This window comes from Carassius gibelio, chromosome B20 (genome assembly GCF_023724105.1).
Source record: "Carassius gibelio isolate Cgi1373 ecotype wild population from Czech Republic chromosome B20, carGib1.2-hapl.c, whole genome shotgun sequence".
NCBI classification, from domain to species: Eukaryota; Metazoa; Chordata; class Actinopteri; order Cypriniformes; family Cyprinidae; genus Carassius; species Carassius gibelio.
The window spans coordinates 4,004,777-4,029,438 of NC_068415.1; the positions used below are offsets into that span (position 1 = coordinate 4,004,777).

The 24,662-nt window shown below is 34.7% G+C and overlaps 3 protein-coding genes across 4 annotated transcripts; 1 reads left to right on the forward strand and 2 right to left on the reverse strand.

Annotated features, from left to right (window-relative positions):
- Nucleotides 1-2,076: 2,076 nt before the first annotated feature.
- LOC127984172 (jun dimerization protein 2) lies at nucleotides 2,077-6,382 on the reverse strand. 2 transcript variants are annotated; one of them, XM_052586691.1, is made up of 4 exons: nucleotides 6,103-6,382; nucleotides 4,054-4,250; nucleotides 3,564-3,668; nucleotides 2,077-2,722 (listed from the first exon to the last, which is right to left on the reverse strand). In XM_052586691.1, exons 2-4 carry the CDS (start codon nucleotides 4,246-4,248, stop codon nucleotides 2,549-2,551), a joined length of 474 nt encoding a protein of 157 aa, XP_052442651.1. In that variant the 5' UTR covers nucleotides 4,249-4,250; nucleotides 6,103-6,382; the 3' UTR covers nucleotides 2,077-2,548. The 2 variants fall into 2 exon arrangements, with proteins under 2 accessions (XP_052442651.1, XP_052442650.1); XM_052586690.1 differs by having other exon boundaries at nucleotides 4,054-4,253; nucleotides 6,103-6,377.
- A 6,109-nt stretch (nucleotides 6,383-12,491) lies between these two features.
- On the reverse strand, nucleotides 12,492-16,567 carry si:ch211-153j24.3 (protein c-Fos). The gene is made up of 4 exons (XM_052586672.1): nucleotides 14,681-16,567; nucleotides 14,284-14,496; nucleotides 13,410-13,517; nucleotides 12,492-13,317 (listed from the first exon to the last, which is right to left on the reverse strand). The coding sequence occupies exons 1-4, from the start codon at nucleotides 14,759-14,761 to the stop codon at nucleotides 12,694-12,696; spliced, it is 1,026 nt and encodes a 341-aa protein (XP_052442632.1). The 5' UTR covers nucleotides 14,762-16,567; the 3' UTR covers nucleotides 12,492-12,693.
- A 1,609-nt stretch (nucleotides 16,568-18,176) lies between these two features.
- Nucleotides 18,177-20,342, forward strand: fosab (v-fos FBJ murine osteosarcoma viral oncogene homolog Ab). Its single transcript, XM_052586670.1, has 4 exons — nucleotides 18,177-18,399; nucleotides 18,687-18,902; nucleotides 19,017-19,124; nucleotides 19,228-20,342. Exons 1-4 carry the CDS (start codon nucleotides 18,295-18,297, stop codon nucleotides 19,840-19,842), a joined length of 1,044 nt encoding a protein of 347 aa, XP_052442630.1. The 5' UTR covers nucleotides 18,177-18,294; the 3' UTR covers nucleotides 19,843-20,342.
- Nucleotides 20,343-24,662: the final 4,320 nt, after the last annotated feature.

The window sequence follows — 24,662 nt, forward strand, 5'->3', positions numbered from 1 at the left end:
TAAACTGAAATACAAATATATAAAATATTCAGATATTGAATTAGGGAATAATTATACATTTTAATTAAAAAAAAAATTATATTTAAGTACTGACTTGCCAAAATATAGTAAGTTAATAAGACACTCAATTATGAAATAAATTAAATATTGACATATCAATATATTACATTATTGAATAACCTACCGATCTAGTGAAAATTAAAATACAAAAAACATTTAATATTTAAACAGACATGCTGAAATAAAAAAAAAAGGAAGGAAGCACTGAAATATAGATAAATAAAAACAATGTCATACAGATTAAATTAATGACTGAATAACCTGATTAAAAAAAAATAATTCTGAAAACCTGACCTGCATAAATAACCTTTGAAAATAATAATAATATAGAACCATACAGAATAAATTATTGAAAAACTGAGTAGCCGACTGAAATACTGAAAAATAAAATGCTAAAAGATGCTGAAAAATGGATATTCTAAAATAGTGAAATATGTGAATAGTGAAACAGTGAAAGGGTTAAATAAGATTCGCTGGATTTGTGATCTCAGCTGTAAGAAGTGCTGTTTTTAGGTCACTGCGGTCGCTCTCATGAGTGATTTGGAGCTGTTTGTGTTCAGATCTGCCTGTTGAAATCTCACAGTTCTTGAGGTAGGACTCAGTGGCACTCAACCAGCATTTTTTTCCCTCAAGCGCTTGGAGAAACAGGGTGAGGAGCAGATTCTGACAGCCTCCCACGTGAGAAACATGTTCTGCCAAAAAGACGCATTTTAAAAGGCTGGAACTGCTGAGCAGAAGGTCAGACATTTGATCAAAGCAGCTTTCAGAGCGAGAAAGTCTGAAGCCAGACCTCAAGAAAGCTGATCAACCCAATTCTGACGTGACAAAAAGAACTAAAGACAGAAAATGAACACTCAAGCCGGCTTCCAGCTGTTTTCATCAAAGAGGCCCTAAATGCAAACTAATCGACACGTACAAACACATGAATGTCACTGTGTTCAGCTTTTCCCACCAAACATTTCACAAATGATAAACCAACAGAGCTGCCATTCAGACTGAACGCTGCAGAAGTATTTAGACACATATATTCATGTCTTAAGTGTCCAAATACAATTTGGGGTTATTGTACTATAGTGGAAAATATATCAAACTGACTAAATTCTGAAAGGAGAAAACAACAGGATCAGTGGAAAACTCCTGCAAGTCAATGGAAACCTCTGGAAATCACCTGGTTCATTTCTCTGTGACATCTTATTTCCACAAACAAAGTTAACTGAAAAACAAAAAGAAAGTGAAAGAGGGGGAAAAAAGAAAGTTTTCGAAGATGAATGGAAGTATTACATTTGTAACATAAAAAGGGTAAATCAAAAAATAAAATATAAAATTCATCCATCATTCCATTCTCCAAACCTCATGTCTTCTGTTCGGTCATGGGATGCTTAAGCCTAATAAATAAATAAATTTATATTTATATATATATATATATTTTTTAAATAATTAATAAACAATTATTTAATAAATAATATATTATTTAAGTAACATAACATATAAAATATAGATTAATAAATAATAGTTGTTTAAAATAAAAATTATAATAATTTAAAATAATATTTCTAAGTAAATTTTAAATAAATAAAAATAAAAGACAAAACAAAAAATAATATAATTTAATATTTAAATAATTAGAATAATAATATTATTGTAAAGTAATATTTACATTTTTAAAAATATGAAAAAATAATATAAACATTTATATTTCAGAATATTAAATAAGTAAATAAATAATTTCTAAATGTTTAAAACAATACTAAGAAGTTATATATACAAATATTTTTTAACAAATAAAAATAAAAAATAGGCTATTTTTAAATATAAAAATTATAAATAAATATGTAACTAAATACACAATATTTTTAAATAATAGAAAATGTTATTTTATTTTTCTGTTATATAAAATAATAAATCTTTTAAAAAATAAATCATTTTTAAATAATATAAAAAGTATTTTAAAATCAACCAGTAAAAAAATAAAAAGGTTAGGTGGCTTCTGCAGAAAGAAAGAAATCATGAATCAAGTTGTATTTGAAAAATAGGCATTATTTAATGTGGCTTTATGTAATAAAGAAACATTATTTGGTAACAAAAGTGGCCGTTCAACAGACACCCTGGAGATAAAACACACACAATTCACCATATCATGTGATAGCACAATAAAAATGTACATACAATAAATAGTACAATATACAATTGACCGCGTCAACAGTAAACAATCGGTCCATGGAGACGCCAGCGTCAGTGAACAGTTTATCAGACAGCGCCACCTGCAGGCCGCTGGAGGAGTCGCTCAGATCAACACCTGCCTCTCAAACGTCTTGGAGCTTTTTGGATGATCTCAGGGAGGTTTGTTTGTTGTCAACACAAATATCCTCCCTTTTTTCTTCACCTTGAAATTGACTGACAGGATGTTGGTTATTTTTACAAGAAATCCCCGACTGTTTCCTCTTCTTCCTGTGCTAGTGTCCTGAATGACAGTGTGTTTGTGGTGTGTTCAGTCGGACTGCTCTTCACGCTGGTCGCTCTCGGGGCTCTTCACGCTGTCTGTGCGGACGATGCAGGTGGGCCGGTGGAGGTTGAGCATCACGATCAGCTGCTGTTTCTCAGATTTCAGCTCCTCGATCTGAGACTTCAGCTCCGAGTTCAGCGTCTCCAAGCGTTCAGACTCCTAGAGCAGCGACCAGAGAGTGTTTGCTTAATCATACTGCCTTATATGATATATGAGAATACTAATAAACTATGTTTGTACTTGAGCTACTTGTACTTATTTTAGGTAGTGGCTATGTCAAGTCCTCTAAAATTAGAACTTTTTAAAAGAAAAAATATTTCATGTAATCTCTCAATTTTAATCTATATATATATATCTATATATATCTATATATATATATATATATATATATATATATATATATATATATATATATATATATATATATATATATATATATATTAGATTAAAATTATTATTATTATTATTATTATTTATCTACACTAATTCATTTTAAATACTCCATTTAAATACTAATAATTAAAAGATATGAAGTGAGATGTGAAGTAGTCTAATTTAATTTTAAAAAATGACATATTGTAGTCTAATTTAATTTTAAAAAATGACATACATTATAATTAGGTCTACACAAGCATAATATTTTTTTAAATAGTTTTTTTTATCTCTCAATAAATATAATGGAAATGGTAAAAAATAAAAATAAATTAATAAATGAAAACATTACAATGCCATGCATAGTTACACAAGTATTAGATTTTAATACATGTCATTTTAAATATTCTAATAAAATTGTTTTCAAGTTCATTTGAAAGTTTTGCATTATAACAAATTAATTATTAAAAGTACTAAATATTCAATATAATTGCTAAATTAATATAATATAAAAGAAAAAGTTGTAACAAGAACACTGTCAAATCAAGTTTTCCTCTTTTTCTTTTCCTTTCCCCTCAGTGACTGATAATAAATCCTCAAACGGGCTTTTGTACATTTTCTAACTCACCTGCTGGAGAAAGTCTGTTCTTTCCTTCTTTCTGTTTCGACAGCGAGCGGCTGCAACTTTATTTTTCTCTCGCCTTCTTTTCCTGCGTTCTTCATCATCACCTGCCTGTGGACAGAACGTTCCAATGTGTTCGTTTAGATATATGCTTACTCATTTATACACAATAAAATTACACTAAAGTGTCTGTCGTTACATTTTTAACAGCTTTATACTTGTTCTTATAATGCACAGTATGTTTATCAGGAATGCTGTCTCTTGTGTCCACCAGGTGTCACTCTTGACCAGGCAATAAAGTGCTTTCAAAGAAGCTTCTCAAACAAAAGAACATTGCAATGCTTTCACTTTCTCAGCTATTGCACATATGTTTTGAACTACTTAACCTATCAGCATTTTTAACATGTAACATGCAATCTGCAATTTGACTCACCAGATGCAATCAGAACCTGGCTCTGAATGTCTGTAGGTGCTAAATGTCATGTTTTATTCTCACCTCACCCTTGATGACGTCGAACGGTCTCTTGGCGTGTCTGTTCAGGATGAGAGGAGACAGAACCGCACCGAGGCTGTAGAGCTCTGCTAGTTTGAGCTGGTCTGTCAGGGTGGTGGCGGGAATGCCAGCCAGAGGACCGACGCTGGGCAGAGAACCGGCCGTCATCAGCAGATCAGGGATTTGACCAGGCATCATTGCTGCTTCAGAAAGAAAGAGAGAGATGTCAGCGCTTCTGTTGATCATGCGTGACATTTTAAAATGCATTTACACATACAAATGCAACTGCAAAGAATATGAATCATTCTTTCCTGAAAATTACTTGTAAATCACTCATTACGCTAGATTATGAGCAAGTCTTGGATTCCGTATTTTTTGTGGCTCATTTTCTTACAGTTATCACAGGTTTTGTGTTTCTTTTAAGAAATGATCGATTGTAGGCCTCAGTGATCGGAGCTCATGCACCACAATTTCAGAGTCAAAAAGCATAATTTGTGGATCATTTTGGCAATAATCTCTCAAAAAACAGAGGTGCATGAACTCAGAACAATGAGGCATATGAGCTACAAAACCTGTGCTAACTGAAAAGAGAAAAAAAAACAAGCTGATTGATAAAAATTGTTTTATGCAATATTTTTATATATATGAAAAACTAATATGCCATAATTTATAAGCAATTTCTTGTAGGCCAATCCTGAAAAGTGCAAGAATAATTTTTTAAGCAGATATTATAGTGAGTTTTAGTCCATGAACTTGAATTTTCAGTGAAAAGAAAATCTTCTCCAGTCAAAATGACTGGACAACTACAAGAGGGTTAAAGAAAACACTAGTAGTGACTTTTTACAAGTTTAAAGAAGAGTTTTTACTTTGGAAGAAGTTTAACAAGCACTGATAGGTCAAAATGCGTATTGCCTCCAATGGAAAGCCACAGAGAATACTGAAGTTTCCATGAGAGGAACACAAACGGTGTAGATGTGCTTGTAAATCTGCTTCTCACAGAGTTATAGGGAAACTTCAAGATTCCCAAGAGCACAAACAACACCTACGCTTTTAAAACCGAGGCTTAAAAGAGCTAGTGAATTGTCTGTAAAGGCCATTACAAGATTATGTAACAGTCAAACGTTTCTATCCTGAAAAACTCCTCAAGCCATTCGCAGCAACTTCTGGCTACATTCTTCAAGGTTCTTCAGAAAAACACATTTTAATGATGAAATCTAAGATTGAAAACAAATTGTTCCTGTTTTTCTTTTTCTGCAACACATCTGCATGGAGACCATTTAACATTTCTTTTTGCCTTTGACTATTAGAAGTTCAAAAAAAGAGCACTTTTCAACATTGAGAAACCATTATGACGAAATGACGATAATGAATAAAAGAAGCCCATATTTCATGAGGTGCAGTAAATGCTCAGTATTTGAAAAAGTTTTTAGGTGTTATGCAGCAGACTACAATAGTGTGACAAAATAATTTCAAAGTACAAATATAACACTGAAATAATAAAAATGCATATATAAATACATAAGCATATGAATATGTTGTTGCATAACTGCAAGACTAACTTATTAAAACCAGGGCTCTCAAACTTCAAAACTCAGGGGCAAACCAGAGACTCCCGATATAAAAAAGCAAGATTTTAAACATTCTTTAATAACTTTTTTAAAAAATATTTTATAATGCATATAGATCATTAATGTATCGAATTTAAAAGTCTCTAATGTACTCCTGGTTGAAAACGCTGCGCACAACAATACAGTTAAAGTACAGTACATAATGTACTTCAGTGTGCATTAAATGACCTAGCTGTTACAGAAAATACATTCAGGATTTCAGTGATGCATGAATATAATTGAACTCATCCCTAGGTTTTATTATTAGCCTATAGCTCACTGTCAATGCAGTTTTGTCTCTATATAAATATAAAATCATCTTAAGTGCATCTGTTTATTTGATCCGCATGTTTGACTTTACAACGCGCCTGATGTAGTCATGTCTAATCCACTTCTATGATAACAGTGTAAATGCATTATAATAGCAGCAGAATAAAGCACTTACTTGTTCGGTGCTGAGAGTTGGCGGCTGCTCGTCCGTTCAGCTCGTCTGCGCGTCTGTTCCCGTTGCATCAGCGCGTTTATGTATGTCTGGGGCTGTGGAATGCGGAACTCTCCGCGCGTGACGACAGCAGACGTTCTAAAAAGAAAAGATAGGCCGCGCCCCCTAGCAACCAAACAACACACAACACAGCAGCGTGGGACTCCCTGTGTGAAGCCACCGACGCGGGATATCCCATCAAAACACAAACAACACAACACGATGAGCTCATCTGTTTATCTTTCTGTAATGAAGCTTCAGGAAACTCGAGTTTCAATATGAGACCCACGAGAAAAAGAATTAAACTGCACAAAATGAGTTCTATTATAAATACACTTCCAGTCAAAAGTTTTTCCTTCACAGATCATTATAATATTCTGATTTGCTGCTAAAAAAAAGTAATATAATGTTGAAAACAGCTGAGTAGATTTTTTTTTCGAATAGATAGTTCAGAAGAACAGCATTTAGCTATCTGAAAAAGAAATATTTTGTAACATTATATAAGATGTTGGTAAATTTAAAGCATCCTTGCTAAACAAAATAATTCCTTTCTATAATTTCTAAATAAATAAATAAAATACATTGACATCAAACGTATGTGTATGTTACAAAAGCTTTTTATTTCAGATAAATGCTGATTTTTTTAAATTCATTAAATAATCCTAAAAAAAATTAAATACTGATAATAATAACAATAAAACGTTTCTTCAGCAAATCATCATATTAGAATGATTTCTAATGGAATTCTAAATTACATTTAAAACATATTCAAATAGAAAACAGTTGTTTTAAATTGCAACAATACTTCACATTTGTTACTGCTTTTGATGTACTTTTTTCAATCAAATAAATGCAGTCCTGTTGAGCAGAAGAGACTTCTTTAAAAAACATAAAACATCTTACTGTCCAAAAACTTCTGACTGTAGGCTATCTGTAAAATAGCCCTATCACTTGAAAAAAAAAAAATTTGTATCATGTAACTTTATTACATTTGTTCAAACTGATTTTATGAACTTGAAAATAAAAGAAAGACTGTAACCCTGCTGAAAACAATAGCTAAAACCAGTCTATGGTCTTTCAGCTGGTTTTAACTGGTTAGTCACGTGGTCTCCCAACCTGGTTTGACCAGCTTAAGAAGTGGTCAAAAGCCCTCTAAAACTAGTCTGCAAGCTATGACCAGACTGAGCTTATGGTGTTTAACAAGAAACTACTTCTCTAGACTTCTTTATAGTCCTTTCTTTTTTCGTTTTGTTGTTGTTTTTGTTAGATACTGTTTTTTTTTTTTTTTAATTGCTATGTATGTATTTAATCGTTATTTATTCATTAAGTTTTAATCAAATGTATTTGAGTTATTAACCTGTATTTCTTGGAACATTTTCATGGCCCTCAATTTGAAATCCCAGGCTATGTCACAAAATAAAATATCAATTTTACAAATATTCAGTAAATATGTTTATAATCAAAATACTGTGTAATACAGTACTGAGTATCGAATACAGACCGGAAGTCTCTGTATAACAGAATATCAAACTAATGCCATTTACTTTACAGAAACAAAGCACCAGTGCGCTTCAAGCAGAAAACTTCTCAAAAGTGATAAAAAAACAACTAGTTGTTGAAAATGAAGATCAAATACTCGTGACGGTTTGTGGTTGTGAAGCGCAGGTGTGAACCGCTCCTGTGGTTTATCTGCTAAAACACCTGTTTGAACTTGAGCGAAACATTGAGCACACTTCAATGTTAAGATGATTAAAAGTCAAACAAATATAATGAAAAGGGTGGGAAAAAGCTAAATGTCTTCGAAAGGTTTGTATCAAATGAGCACAGATACAGGAACATTCTTTAGCACTTTTTTCTACAACGACATTCATTTCATGAGTGGCTAAAATGTCTAAATACTATATGGAGATATTTGTGCATTTGACAAAGTTGCTTAAACACGTTTTCACACCCTCAAGAAAAAAAAATGACTATAGATAGCTTATCCTGTTGTATAACACTAATGTACAGGTCCAATGAAATACCTACAAGCTGTTACATATAGCAAACCTAGCAGCACTATATGAGTTTATTACTAACTTTCTTTAAATTCAAGTGATTTACATGTTACTGCAGATGATATAATTTCGGACTATTTCAGTTCCAATAAAATCTGCAGCAAAAAATCAATCAAGTGGCTTGCAGTATCTGCTTTATTTCATTTGAGTCAGACTTCAAGACTATTTAAGCGAATGCATCTAAAATAATAAAAACAAATTCCACAATTTTGCAATAATGAAAGACTAACTACACAATGTATTTCTGATCGCTCCCACAGACACATGAGAGAGAAATCTGTGTAATAAAATTGGCTTTAATTTTTTTTTTTTTTTTTGGAATCTATAAGTTTATGCGTATTTATGATTAAACAATCCCAGCCTGGATATTTTGACATGCACTGAAATATACAGACAGACTGACCGCAGACACAATCACCTCTGTGCCTCACCTCTGACACACAGACTAAGTTCCTCTTCCACATTTATTGTCCGACAGCATTATAGATTCATCAGAAGAGTCATCGGGATTCATAAGTCCTGGAATTTTCAGTCTTAAGTTACATTTAATGCACAACATGTGTCTTGTTGTAAAGATTTAACACACAAAAGTGCAGAAATGCAAACCCGTCAAGGGAAAAAAGGGTTAAAAAGGCATAAAACGTGATTAGAGATCAATTCCTCCTTCAATGACAGCATGCACACATTCAAATCCTGATGAGTAATGCTGAGTACAACACTTCTGCATTTCACGATCATATTAATAAACTCAAGACAATGATAAACTTAAGCCGAACAGCAACCAGACATTGCTCCAAACACAAGCCAATTTCCGACCCTGGAAATATAATCTAATCGGAAATACAGTCATTTGGAAATGCACAATCACAAATCACTTATGGCCGATGAATATTTATTCACTATTCATGTTCTTAAACAGAAAACATTGCTGCATTATCAGGAATATGCAGTTATTTCAACCTGCCATATTTATGTAAAGTAGTCTTGATTTTATTAGCAAAAGATTTCCTAGAGCTAAATATGGTGGGTTTACAATGTCTCTGCATACAAGTCGCTGTGTGCATGATAGTTGCATTGTGATTCTTTACAAATAATCAACATTTAATTTAATCATTGTGTTAATTCAAATTAGATTGTGGATTTAAATACAATCTGCACCATGGTAAAAATATTAAGTCAAATGTATGAGAAGAAAAACAAAGCCACCCCAGATATCCAGCTAACTCTAAACTTCACTATATGTTAAAAATGTGCAACCTGAATCATGCACAAAAAGAGGAAGTCCTGCCGGACATAATTTTATTTTGGCAAGTTGAATCATTATCTGGGCACATGTTGACTAATCAAAAGCTGAACGTGAATCGACTGACCATCATCTGTCTGTCTGTCCATCAGGTTCCCTTTTTAATCCTTTTGCACTTTAACGAAATGGCCTACATGAGATATTTACATTGTGTTTGTGCCAAGAACACGCTGTACACATTGCCAGCAGCAGCAGCAGCAGAGGTGTGTGGATATGAGCAGTGTGTCTCTATATCAAGGTGCTTGTGTGGGGAAACAGAGCTTCACCTGAAGCAGAAGAAGACAGATTTCATTCTGCTCATATTACAGTCTGTCTGAGTGTTGAATTATAGTCTAAGCAATGATATGGGTGAACACTGAGCCATGTTGTAATATAAGCAATTATGGAATAGGCTACTACTAATAATTTATTTAGAAAATAATTATTTGAATTATTATATATTAAATGATTGAACATAAAGAAATGTGTCATGGTTTAACTGTCTGAGATCATAATTAAATTATATATACAGTACAGACCATAAGTTTGGAGTTTTCTTTATTTTCATGATTATGAAAATTGTAGAGTCACACTGAAGGCATCAATGGCTATTTGATGAAGAAGGAGAGTGATGGGGTGCTGCTCCAGATGACCTGGCCTCCACAGTCACCGGACCTGAACCCAATCGAGATGGTTTAAGGGTTAGCTGGACCGCAGACAGAAGGCAAAAGGGCCAAGTGCTAAGCATCTCTCTGAGAACTCCTTCAAGACCCTTGGAAGACCATTTCAGGTGACTACCTCTTGAAGCTCATCAAGAGAATGACAAGAGTGTGCAAAGCAGTAATCAAAGCAAAAGAAGAACCTACAATATGACATATTTTCAGTTGTTTCACACTTTTTTGTTATGTATATAATTCCATATATAATTCCACATGTGTGCATTCATAGTTTTGATGCCTTCAGTGTGAATCTACAATTTTTTTCATAGTCATGAAAATAAAGAAAACTCTTTGAATGAGAAGGTGTGTCCAAACTTTTGGTCTGTACTATATATATGTGTATATATATGTGTGTGTGTTTGATTTTTATTTAAAACTTAACAAAAAATAAAAACTAGAGTATACTAAAAACTGCTAATACTCCATATAAGCAATGCCAAAGAGAGTTTTTCAGTGCAAATTCTCAATAAAATTATTGTTCTGATTAAACGTTTTAAATCATTTTTTTATTATTATTATTATAAATCATTGTTAAACTAGCATTTTCACTTATGGACTTTTGAACTCACTGCATACTGCAAGTAATCACACACACAAACACACAAACAAACACACACACACAAAGTTAGTTCTTATAAGCTGTGCTTAAATTAATAAACATGAGTTTAAATGCTTAAATGAATAGCAGCCAGTGTTTGACATTGCTTTCGCACCCAGTCACTACACTTGTGTGCAAGAGAACCCTCTTAGCCATAACAATAAGTTTTCATCGAAAATATTATAACTTTGCAACAGAGCAGAGGCCCTTTTATAAGAAACGTACTGTTTGTTATATATGAAGGTTCGAAAATGATTAAAATGTACGCTGGAAACCCAAATTAAGTCCTGAAAAAAACAAAACAGTTCCCGTAACATACCGAAAGCTCCACTTCTCTCTCTATCTCTCTCTCTGTCTCTCTCTCTCTCTCTCTCTCTGCCAGATCTTCCGGGAAAACTTTATTTGAAACACTAGTCTGCTGTTTCCATAGAGGCAGAACAACAGATCGATTTCATTGCCAAATATGGGCACGGAAGTAGAACCGAGAGAAAAAGAAATGCGCGCGTGCAAATACGCAGTGACGTCAGGCGCTTTACGTTGCGTCCCAGGCGTAGATAGAACGTTCCGACCGTGACAACTTCCTCGTCGTGGGTGAATGCCGTTTCACAGATACCTTAGAAAAAGATGGATCGCGATATTCATGGAATGATAATAGACGTGGGTGATTTTTTTTTTTAATCGAAACGATGCTTTCATTTTCGTGCATGCAAATGAAAGAGGCCCAAGAGGAGCTTTACATTTCTACATTTTTTCCTGGATCACTCATAAATAAAAAATACATTAAAACGTTTCTTAATTTTGATATATATTCTTTGTTTATTATAAACATGCCAGACCATTGGAAAGGAAGCAGGAAGAACAAAAAATGCATAAAGGTTTTTTTTTTTTTTTTTTTTTTGCCAGCATGGTCATATTTTTATGTATTTATTTATTTTTGGACAATAGGCTACCATAAAACAGTTAGTCACACACTAAAGACACGGTGTACAGACTGCACTGTACATCACCACACCAACTGATACATTTACACGTACCCACATGGTACAAAAGTGCATAAAAGCACATCTTTCACTGCATGAACAACATATTCAACAATGTCAACATCTGGAAGAAACAAACAGTGACTTCACTGGATGTAAGGGTCACATTACATCTACTGCACAGCATTCACTAAAAGTTGAACATGTCAGACTCATTTATGAAAGCATTTTTATGAGGGTTTTTCTGTTCATCGATAATATGTCATAACTTACCCTTCTTTATTGGCATTTATGGTACCATAAAGAACGTTTAACATCCATGAAACCTTTCCACTGCACAAAAAATAATCTTTGAAATATTCAAATCTTCTAATTAAAAAAACAAAACAAAATAATTATATATATATAAATATATATATATATATATATATATATATATATATATATATATATAATGTAGAACTGTTAATTAAAAGGTTCTTTTGGGAACCCAAAAGGGTGTTTTCAAATTCAGCAAGCAACACTTCAAAATAAAGGTTCATTACTGACATCAATGGTTCTGTGAAGAACCTATCAAATTCAGAAAAGAGACTATTTCCACTATAAAGAACCTTTTGTGCAATGTAAAGTTTCCATGGATAGATATCAACAAAGAACACACCGTTCACTAAAAGGTTCTTTTGCACTTTTAAAAATAAAGGTTCCAAAGGGGAGGGATGGGTGGGGGGAGGGGGGGTTCCACAGCAATGCCATATAGAATAACTATTTTGGGTTCCCCAAAGAACCTTTTATTGAACAGTTATTCATACCATTTGTTCTAAGAGTGAAGAACATGCAATCATCTCAAGAACCAAAGGTTCTTAATGGAACCATAAGATACCTTTCCATCACTGTGGAAACCCCATTTTGGAACCTTTATTCATAAGAATGATGTGCCAGAAGCCAATATTTCTTTTGCTGCATTAGATTTGCCCTCTTTCCCACTGTCATGCTTCTCCACATCTACATTGTTGAAGCTGAAGATGGGCACAGCGTTAGAGCTGTTACAGGTGGGGCTGCATGTAGGCGAGCTGAGAGGGTCCAACCCACCACCCATTGACATGTACAGGGTTTCCCATTCGCTCAGACCCAGAGAGCTAGTGAGGTCAATATCTGGCACTAACAGATCCATGTCATCGCCACTCTCAATCACCTCGCTGATGTCTTCCATGGACACATCTCGCATATCGATGTACGGTTCCACCTCAGTGGCTCCCAGTTCGGCGCTGGAGCACAGAAGGACATCAGAGTCGCCAAAGATCGCAGTGCTGGTGGGGTCGACCTGCTGAGGGGAGGTGGGCACCTGTTCTGGAGAGGCGCTGGGAGCTTGAATCTGCTCCTTCTGGGCTTGGGTTTGTTCCTCACTATCTACCGGAGTCTCCTCTGTGAGTTTACAATGGGGCTTGTGAGCCGAGAGGATGAGTTCGAGTCGTTCTTTCTCCTTTAACAGACTGGCAATCTCAGACTGCAGAGCTGCTTTGTCCTCCTCGAGACTATCGGTTTCCTATACACATTCAGATTATAATCATTTCATGTACAAAGTAATTGTATTTTTTGAAGAAGGCTATTGCAAAATATAGTGGTTTGTAAACTTACAGCTTGGAGGCTGTTGGTCAGCTCTCGTCTGCGATTTCGACATTTGGCGGCTGCGAGTTTATTCCTTTCTCTTCTGATCTTCTTTCTTTCCTCTTCCTCTGGAGAAAGCTAAAATAAAAGAACACATGCACATTTCTATTTTTTTTTTGGAATAACCAAGATTTTTCATGTTTTTTAACAAAGCCTGCTCATCAAAGCACCATTAATTTGATAAAAAATAAAAAATAAACGTGATACTGTGAAATATCACAATTTAAATAACCGTTTTCTATTTGAATGCCTTTTATATTAAAATGTATATATAGATATATATATATATATATATATATATATATATAAAACCCAAGGTTGTGGGTTGGATTGCCTGGAAAATAGTATTAGTTTTTATAAATCAAAATTAAAATGTATTTAGTATAAATGGAATGTGCTTGAGTTTGATTAAAAGTCATATGCATATTGTAAAATAATTATCAATATGTGTTTTTTAATGGCTAATATATGCGTATGTGTACATAATTGAGTGACAGCATCAGCATATATACACAAAATTAAGATATGCATGCATAGATCAGTTTTACTTAAAATTATATATTTTAAAATAATGAGGATGTTTACAGAAGAATAATTTTAGGTTCCCCAAAGAACCCAAAGGTTCTTAAAAGAAACCATAAAATAACATTTTAATAATCTGAAGAACCATTTTTCCACTATAAAGAACCTTTTGTGCAGTTGAAAGGTTGGATGTTAAAGGTTCTTAATGGAACCTATAGATTGATGTAAATATATGTTTTCTACATCAAATGAATGTGGATTTCATCAGAAAAGCATTTAAACAAAAATACAATTTATGTGCTGAGAATATATAGAGATTTACTTGATCTTTCACCCCCTTCCTCCGGCCAGTAAAGGTTTTTCGAGTCGGTTTGGCATCTGTGCAGTGAGATGAGCTCTGTGATTTCTCATCTCTGCAAGGCGACACTGAAGAGATGTCAGTCGACAGGACCATCCACTTGAGATCTGGAGCTGAAGCTACAGCAGTGACCGTTGGAACAAAGGGAGCATCAGCATCCTTCAGAATACCTGTTTTCTGAGAACAAGAACGAAAATGTGTTCATCAGATATGGTCCATGACAAAATTTTAAATACAATTTACATCAATCATCTGTTTGTATTAAAAAATTAAATCATCACATAAACATAAAACATTAATCACAGCTCTTTTAAATAAATCATTTAGGTTACATTCAAGGTAAACATGCAATTGATTGTACCTGCGTATCCTTCATCTCAGAAGCTGATGTGTGCAGCAGCTGTTCTGCAGACACCTGAGAAACACTCGCGTTTTTAGGCATCACTTCTGCTAGATCGCTCCAGGAGATGCTGGGAACCAGATTAATTTGTGACTAATGTCACCAAATGCTATTCTTTAGGGTTTAAAAAAAATCTAGATTGAGGTTATTACGCTAGGAGGCACCAGCCATCAACGCTGCTTCTCTTTATAGTGAGGCAGATTTTTATGAATGAAATCTGTGAGACTGTACAACTGATCCGGAGGGGAGACAGTTAAGCATGAGCCAAAAATATATACGGTATTACACAGATATGCCTGAATCAAAACAGCGCTCGTTTTGATTCGACATTATAGGCATTCAAATAAAGCGTCCGATGCGTAAAGCAATGCAATTCTATATCATTAAATCATATTAACGCCGCTGCTTTCACATGAATGAACAAAATACGTCATTTTACGTGTCTTGTTTGCAGCCTCTCTTTTGCATTCCTGCGTGAGGTTGCGATTTAGGAATATTATAGAGATTTATATCTCTCTGATGGTTCATCTGCAAGCGTGTGATAGTCCCACTAGGCGTATGATTGAAAGAAATAAACAACAAAAATACACACTGCTTTTGACATAATCAGTGTAAGAAAGTGTTATTCAACGAGCATGTATGCCAAAGGATAAGAGAGAATTAAACAATGAAATAATTGTTGTGATACTTGAACCGCGCCCTTTCTATTAAAAACTGTGATTTTTCGTATCCCTTGTCAATTATAATGATGGATCTCCCACTCAGAGCGCTCCAGCAACAACCCTGTCGCTAATGTGAGCAGCCAATCAGAGAGCTGCGTGCCTTGACCATATATGGCACATCCGGTGTGGGGCCTCTGGCTGCAGCGCTACTGCGGCACAGCCTATTTTTATCATATCACACTTAATTCAATGACATTCTTATGACGACATAATCGCCAAGTAACCAAAATTATCTAAGTATGTATTTTAAGCCTTTTTTTTATAACAAAGTTGTCGATTTCATAACCGTCTGCTGGCAGGCATTATTCTTTCTATCATGTTAAGGATCTGCACAAAACCCCAAAGGCTTTCTACGCGTTAATTCTCACTCGGGTGATAGAAAACGTCGTTGTTCTTCTCCACAACCTGTTTGAAAATCTCTATTTATAGCTAATATTAGGTAATCCTGTTTTCACAGGAGGGCGTGTGAGTGGGGCCTCCCTTCTGTCCACAGTCCAAGTGTTTCCCGGCAGACCCGCCTCTGGCTTCTGATCTGTGATTCTCATAAAGGGAAAAGGGCTGGATGTAGGGTCATTCCGCAAAAACAGCACATATCCCTACCCAATTATTTCAATAAAACTACAATAATTTTTTTTTATTTAACAATTATTATTTAATCAAATAATTATTTAAAAACACATTTTCTACATTAAAAAACTATATATAAATAATATTTTATATGTCGTAATTGTTTTTTTTTCTCTTTGTGATTCTCATAAAGGGAAAAGGGCTGGATGCAGGATCATTCAGCAAAAACAGTACATATTAACCATATATATAAATTATATGTTATATGTTGTAATTGTTTTTTGTTATTTTTCCATGAGGAAGACATTACTTGCCTGTTCTCCTACTTCATACCTAAACACATGATGTCACAGTGACATAATCATCTTTTCAGGATATAAATTTCTCAAGGGAATTTAGCCTACGTGCTTTCTTTTTTTAGCACATCTATTATTACACATGTTAGGTTTGTCACAAGGTGATCAAAAATAATCACAGGTTTCGGTTTCAATGATTTTGCACAGTGAACAATTTATTATTAATAACTAGATAAGTGTTAAGATTAAATTATATTATATATATCAGCCATATCTAAATAAATTATAAAACTTTCAGCCTGGTTAAAGGCATGATTAGCCTATAGCCTATCCCAGTATTTAAGATATTTAGCTGAGATTGACTGTACAGTGAAATTTCTTTTTAACACTATTATTATTATTTTCTGACAGAATGTGTAAAAAAAAAAAAAAAGAATCACATTTTAAAAATGGAAAAGGTCTCTGTGCAATGACCAAGGAGTAAAAGTACATTATCTCAGACACATTTTTCAATTTTAATAAAAGGAATGACAGTGAAATTTCTAATGAACTAAAGGTTACTATTTAATTTTAAAGTACCTTAGAGTGGACAAATTAATTGCATTGTTTATTTACTGTCAATAAGTGAGAACAGACATTCGTCAGTGAAAGGCGAAACTTCAGAGTAGCCTACATTTGCAGAGGCTCGGGTTGCAGTGACGTCAGTGGGAGGGGCGTCGCTTAGACAACGAGGAAGATCAAACAAAACACGAAGACAGAAGTAGAGCAGAAGTAAATGACATCACATGGGAACGCTGATAGAGCTATTTTCGCTTGTTAATCAATAACAAAACTACCTGCTTCGGTCATGTTTACCCGTAGCTAATGGTGGAAAGTGAATGTACAAAATATATCCAAACCGACCTTGTGCAGCCCAGTTACTTAAATAAATAAATACAAATATAGGACTACATAAAAAAAGTATAAGAAATTAAATACCATCCGAACCCCCATATATAGCTATACACACACGCCAACAGACATACGTGTTATTTTATATTTTATTGATATAGGCCTTAAAAATTTACATAGCTTATAGTTTTAAAACATTTGGCCATTTGAAATCTTAAATAGTGATTATTTGTTTGGTGCAGTGACGCAATACTCACAGATAAGAAACCAACTCAGCATTTTATTACAAAGGAATCCCTCATTAAACGTGCGAAGGCAGCTCAGACTGTATTAATGCACGCCTTTTATTGCGCAAATGCACGAACACAGCCCGAGGCCATCCATGTTCTGTGCGTCGCAGAAAATATGAAATCTAAGTACATAAAGTGCTAGGTAAACATAGTTTGAACGTGATCTGTAACTAAAAAGCATTTGAAGTTTGGATGAAGTGGTTTTGCATTATCTAATTACACTAACTGCATTTATAAAATGAAATACTACGTTGATGCTAAAACTGAAAAAAATTCAGTATCGCTGTAAATATAGTAGTTTATAAGTTGTTATGAAAACAATGAAGACTTCTCGAAGAATCTTTACATAATGCTCTACACTGCACAGAGTGTTTCCCATCAGCACCACGCCTCTTCAGGATGTATTCCATATAAGGTAAATGACGTCTACTGGGATACCCTGCTATGGAACGTCATGTTCCACTGGGTTTTCAGTCAGAATATTAATCTACGATCGTTTTTACAAACATTTTGTTATGTACTAATCTTAAAAGTTTGCATTAGATGTGTACTGGTTTATGTATTCAGCAAAAGGCGTTCCTGACGACGTGTTTTCGGAGGTTTCTATGCAAACACTGGCAGCGCGTCGCACCGCCCTTTGACGTCACAAGCTCCTATAAAAACTCCGCGAGCGCTGTGGCTCAGCAGTCAAACTTTGGATAGCGACAGAGAGGAGAACAGCAGACGAGCAAGGAGCTAGCAGACCGAGGCTTTTGAAATCTTTCGAACTTTTTGGATATATTAGCTCTTGCTTCTCGACTTTGGACAGGATGATGTTTACCAGCCTTAACGCCGACTATGACTCGTCTTCCCGGTGCAGCACGGCGTCGCCGAGCGGCGAGAGCGTCGCGTATTACCCGCTCAACAAGACTCAGGTATTTAAGACAATTATTATTACTCTTTTAAAATTTTTAAACGATTTCACATTTAAAATGAATTCTTTTGTAGTTTATTTATTATAACTAAAGTGTTATATATATATATATATATATTATATTAGTACTAGTAGTAGATTAGTAATAATTTAAGTATAATGCATATGTTAATAAGTAATAAACATTATGATTTAAAAATAAACGTTATTCATAAGTAACAAATAAAGTATAGTTTAATAATCTACAATATCTGGCATATATTAAATATTATAATATTTGCATTTCAGGAGTTCACAGACCTGAGTGTCTCAAGTGCCTCTTTCGTGCCGACCGTCACCGCGATCTCCTCATGCCCGGACCTGGAGTGGATGGTCCAACCCGTGATTTCATCTGTGGCGCCCTCCAACGGCGGAGCTCGATCTTACAACCCAAACCCTTACCCTAAAATGAGGGTCACTGGAACCAAGTCCCCAAATTCCAACAAGAGAGCCAGAACTGAACAGGTAAACAATGCACTGAGTTTGTTTTTAACACCTGGTCATCTAGTGCCCCTACTGTATCCGTTTATTAGTTTACACAGTTCAGAAAGTAAAATCTCCATGTTATTGCTTCCACAGCTTTCTCCAGAGGAGGAAGAGAAGAAAAGAGTCCGTCGTGAACGGAATAAGATGGCTGCTGCAAAATGCCGCAACCGAAGGCGAGAGCTCACCGATACGCTGCAAGCTGTAAGTATATCGCAGATCTTTGAGAAGACTCTTCGTATAGCATACTATGTAAGTTAATGTTTAGTGTCTGTCAATCTAACAACGTTTGTTTTTTCTAAAACAGGAAACTGACGATCTTGAGGATGAGAAATCCGCTCTTCAAAACGACATTGCCAACCTGCTCAAAGAGAAAGAGAGGTTAGAGTTCATCCTCGCCGCACACAAACCCATCTGCAAGATCCCTTCCAGCTCCGTCTCCCCCGTCCACGCCGCTTCAGTCCCCGAGATCCACAGCATCACTACCTCAGTGGTCTCCATTGCCAACACACCAGTTACAACTTCTTCCAGCAGCTCGCTGTTCTCCAGCACGGCCTCCACCGACAGCTTCAGCTCCACGGTGAAGATCTCCGACCTGGAGCCCACCCTGGAGGAGTCTCTGGAGCTCTTGGCCAAAGTCGAGCTGGAAACGGCTCGCTCGGTCCCAGATGTGGACTTGTCAAGCTCTTTGTACACTCAAGACTGGGAGCCGCTCTATACGCCTGCTAACAACGACCTGGAGCCCCTTTGCACGCCCGTCGTCACCTGCACCCCGGCCTGCACCACCTATACGTCTTCCTTTATGTTCACCTACCCAGAAAATGAGGACTTCCCCAGCTGTGAGCCTGTGCTCCGGCGGGGCAGCAGCAGCAACAACCAGTCATCCAACTCCTTGAACTCCTTAACCCTCCTCACTCTTTGAGAATTTACTAGAGACACTTAGAATTTCTATTTCTGACACACAACTTGATATAATCTGGTATTGCAGGGCTATGAAATTGACTATATCAAGCAATCGTTATTGCTTCCTGTATTTATCTGAACCATACATGCCTGCCAAATGTAGCAAGATAAGCATGGATTAACTGATTTTGCATTAATAATGTTAAGTTAAACTAATAATATAGTTTTTTTTTTTTTTAGTTTAATTGGTGCTAGATTTGAATTGTTGTATTAGTGTGTTCTGAGCAATAGAGAACTGATATGTTTTGCCTTTATGGTTGATTTCTGAATGTGTGAATGTTATTTACTCAATTGTGTGCTGCCTAACCATTGCATTAAATGGTCTGATGTCCGAGTATGAAGTTTTCTGTGAAAACGTAGTCTGTTTAATTTATGGGATTTTTATTTTTGTACTGAAGTGTGAACTTAAGAATTGTTTGCAAAACTAGAAACAATAAATATTAAATGTACCAAAAATGATTTGTTTGTGTTGATGTAAGCTCATTGTGTGTTGATGGAACATATCTCAAGTACATTATTATTCAAAAGTATGATTCATAATATTTTTTTTAATTAATTTTTATTAAGCAAGAATGCATTGAATTGAAATTAATTTGACAAGCTTATAAAATTTTACAAAATACAAGTATTCCATACACTTTAGAAAAACTGTCAAGGATAAAAACACAAAGCCCTTGGCTTGTTTCCATTGCGGCCCTCAATGTTAATATAAAAGTTATGTGTACGTGCAGAATAGACAGAACAACAGTATCGCCTAATCATAATTAATCACATCAATAAAAATCAAATTTTTATCAATATAGTAGAGATAATTCACCAAAACATTAATTGATCAGAAGTGACACTAAAGACATTTATAACTTATAAATATATTTTAGATAGTAACAATATATCATAATTGTACAGTTTATTTTAAACAGAAGTTAGAATTTTGATTAAAAAAAAAAGAAAAAAAAAGCTGTTTTGGTCAGACTTCTTTAAAAAAAATGTATATAGTTCAGCAAGACTACTACGCTTTCAAGTTTTCATGTTTAACTTTCCGTGGTCATTTGGCCTGAGAATGAACTATATGATTCAAACCACACCTTAATGATGAATGAGGCATTAAGATTTCCTGTTAATATTTAAACTATGATTCTGCGTGTTTGGCACATGTACTGAATAAACACCAAATAGTGGATCTTTGTAAATCCTAAATGTGTCAACATTCATCTAAACCAATTACCAGAGCCTTTGCGCTTGGTTTGCATTATTTTATCTATAATATATTGCTGCCCTAAGAAAATACAGTGGAAATGATCTTGTGCGTAAGAGACTGTGACGCAACCACGCCATTACGCCTAGGTCACTTCCTTCCTGTTTCTTGCTTATCGCGGTTGCACACTTAACAAGTGACTCTTGAACCTAAAGAACGTGAAGATCTTCTTCCTTTTTTTATGCTGACACTGTTAAATTCAGTCAGTGGCTATATTAAAATGATAAAAATGAAGAACTGAAAGATACTGACAAAACAAAATGCTATCCCAAAAGGCTGAATAAAATGTTAAGCATTGCATTTATAAAGGAAAAGCTCAAAACTACCGCTTTGTATCTCTAACAGCAGACACAGCCAGTGAGGGAGATAGTGGCCCTGACGTTAAATCACGTAGTATGTAATAATTCCCTGTCTATTAATACAATTGGCAGACCCCAGAGAGAGGCAGAGACAGAAATAGCAGGTGCGCTGCCTTCACCATCAGCATCAACAGCAGTAAATTTAGCACAGAGTGACGCCGACCTGCGTCGATGCAGCAGCCCAGGGGAGGAAGCAGACAGGCAACGTATGCTGGAGAGCTGAGGGAAAAAAAGCTGGAGAAAAGGGAAAAAAAGGCAGAGAGAATCCAGGCTAAAGATAGACCATAATGCACTGCTCCCTCACTGATAGAGACACACAGTTGGATCGCCGCCATTTTCTACATCATCTGGTGGATGATTACCAAACCAAGGCACGAGAAGAGTTACTGATTATTTAGATGAAAACACATTTGTAGAAGCTAATTTAGGGTCACTACTGGATATTGATAGTAGGTAGATGTCACACTAATTTTACACCTGACAACCTTTCACCCAGTGATTAAAGGCAGTAATAAATATGAGCATATGTAACACTCTGTAAGTGTTTCAGTATAAAATTGTAATTTACAAAAATAATGACATTTTAATCCAGTAAATCAAGGCCACACTGCTAATAAGAATCTGATTCAACATGTACTGACAACAACAAAAAAATTATTGGTAACACACATGAAACTAAAATGATGCGATAAACATTAAGTAAACGACATATTGTGTAGATAAAACCCTAACATAGGCCTATATGTGATAAAACTATTAGGAGTTCTGGGAATGTCGGTTTACAGGTTTTCACTGTGAATTATAAGATGATTTGTTCATTTTTACTTCTGAAAATGGTACTTCCAAAAATTGTAATTTTAATTTACGCAAAACATTTATTTCAGATCGGAAGAAATAAGAGTTGGTTTGAAAAGTATAGTTTAGCACAAAATAAAAATGTATTTAAAAAAAGTATTTAATATAGCACATATTTATGGGAAGTTAATGCAGGACCGATCTGATGACACGTTTCATATCAAAAGAAACTGGGAACTAGAGTTAAATACTGTAATAGAGGATGTGGTTAAATATATGTGCTAGCTTTCATAAGGATATCAGCAGTCAAATGTGGAAGGAATATGAAAATGAGATTCTTTAGAGTTCCACTGGTGGTTGCCACATTTGACAGTACTTCACCATTATCACAATGTTGGAGAGGTTGCGGGATGGTGGGGGACTATGTGCACATATTCTGGGAAGATCCTAAAATACAAGAGTATTGGCAAGGTGTTAAAAGGGAAATCAATACGTTTTAGAAAGAGATATTCCGATGCATGCAGAATTTTTTTTGCTTGATGGTTTCACCTCAGATCAGTTCAGTAAATCCCACTTATTTGTATTGCATATCTTGTTAATGGCAGCTAGGAAGATAATCACTGTGAACTGTATGAAGGTGCGTGAGCCCACTGTGACAGAATGGACACATAGACTGAAACAGATATACATGTTTGAGAAGATGACAGCAGACTTGTAGTTGTAATCAGACATTTTTCGACAGAGGTGGACACCAATAGAAAATCAGCTGGAAATAAATAGACTTAATATATATTAATGCTTGAACAATGCAGCAAATGTACTGGTATGTGGTGTATTCTTTGAAGTGCTATCAAGGATTTGTGTATTTATTTTAACTTTAATTGTTGTTGTTTTTTTGTTTTGTTTTTTGCTGTTGTTATTTTATTTTTATTTTATTTTATTTTTTTATAAAAAAGAAAAAAGTTCAATAAAAACACAGTTTAAAAAAAAAAAAGTATTTAATTACTAACCCTCATGTCAATCCAAACCCTTAAGACCTTCATTTGGAACACAAATTAATTTTAATTTTAATAAAAATAAGTTCCAGAAACGTATCAAGGACATCGGTTAAACAGTCCATGCGATATCATTTCTCATCTTCAGTTTTGTGAAGCTACAATAATACTTTTTGTGCACAAAGAAAACAAAAATAACATAATGTATTCAACAATTCTTCTCCCCAAGTTACTATCCTTTATTATGGACAGTACCACGATACATGTGCGCACTTTCCCCAGAACTAAATCAAGGTTATCATCATTGTTTGCTCGCCTGAATGTAAACAATGCTGATTACGTTGATTTATTCTCATAGCTTCACAAAACTGAAGTTTAGCCACTGGTGTCACACTGGTGTCTTTGCTATGTTTCTGGGACTGGGAACACTGCAGTTGCACAGGGCCGTCACTAGGAATTCTCTTAAAATCATGTTCAGGGCCCCTGTTACTCTGTTCCTCTATTATCCCTCGTCTGACGCTCCTGTTGCAATGCTTTCTATGGAAGGGTCAGAGAGCTTTCAGATTGCATCACATATAACTTAATTTGTGTTCTGAAGATGAGCAAATCTCTTACGGGTTTGAAATGACATGAGGGTAATTAATGACAGAACATACATTTTTTGGGCAAATTAACCTTTTAAATCACTGTATTAAAGTAATTTTCAAAACCAACACAGGTCTGACTTCTTATTTTTTCTGATCCTGACCAAATCTCCTCAAAGTTGACTGGAGGTTGATAATATGGCAAAACCTCTCACAAGGAGATAAAAAATATAGCACAAAATAATATGAAAAAATAAATACATTTTATAAGTATTTGTACCTTGATGAAAGCACTTTTCTAACCAAAATACACAATGTTTGTCCATTTTTTTCCCACATATATCAACTGACTTCATTAATGGGAAGGAAATTAAATGTAAATATTTATGGTTGTTATCTAAATAAATAAATAAATAAATACAGAAGTAGTTGTTAATAATGTATGGCCACAATATCATAGCACTTTAAATCAACTTCAGTCGCGTTTGTGTCACAGTGCACGTTTTCAATGTTGATTATTTGAGTCTTTCCGGATTAAAAAACACTTAATTCAACATTCAACAACTCAAAGCTACAAGCCACTACAGTATCTGCTGAGGCTTTAAATACATGCGCATATTTTCCTTAATTAAAATAGAACAGAATAGAATAGATGTTAAAAAATATGCACAAGAACGATCTTTTATCCTAGCATTTTGTCACTTTATAGGATTATTTTGCCCGAATTCATGGTAAATGTCGGACCTTGCTTCAGACTGCATAAAATGTCTCTAAACGTAAAATAATAAAAC

Coding starts and splice junctions, on each gene's coding strand:
- LOC127984172 (XM_052586691.1), bottom strand. CDS start 4,248: ATGATGCCTGGTCAAATCCCTGATCTGCTGATGACGGCCGGTTCTCTG. Junction 3,669..4,053: donor TCGACGTCATCAAGGGTGAG/GTGAGAATAAAA, acceptor TTCTGTCCACAG/GCAGGTGATGATGAAGAACG. Junction 2,723..3,563: donor GAACAGACTTTCTCCAGCAG/GTGAGTTAGAAA, acceptor TCGCTGCTCTAG/GAGTCTGAACGCTTGGAGAC.
- fosab (XM_052586670.1), top strand. CDS start 18,295: ATGATGTTTACCAGCCTTAACGCCGACTATGACTCGTCTTCCCGGTGC. Junction 18,400..18,686: donor ACCCGCTCAACAAGACTCAG/GTATTTAAGACA, acceptor TTTGCATTTCAG/GAGTTCACAGACCTGAGTGT. Junction 19,125..19,227: donor TCACCGATACGCTGCAAGCT/GTAAGTATATCG, acceptor TTTCTAAAACAG/GAAACTGACGATCTTGAGGA.
- si:ch211-153j24.3 (XM_052586672.1), bottom strand. CDS start 14,761: ATGCCTAAAAACGCGAGTGTTTCTCAGGTGTCTGCAGAACAGCTGCTG. Junction 14,497..14,680: donor CTGAGATGAAGGATACGCAG/GTACAATCAATT, acceptor TCTTGTTCTCAG/AAAACAGGTATTCTGAAGGA. Junction 13,518..14,283: donor GGAAGGGGGTGAAAGATCAA/GTAAATCTCTAT, acceptor CTTTTATTTTAG/CTTTCTCCAGAGGAAGAGGA.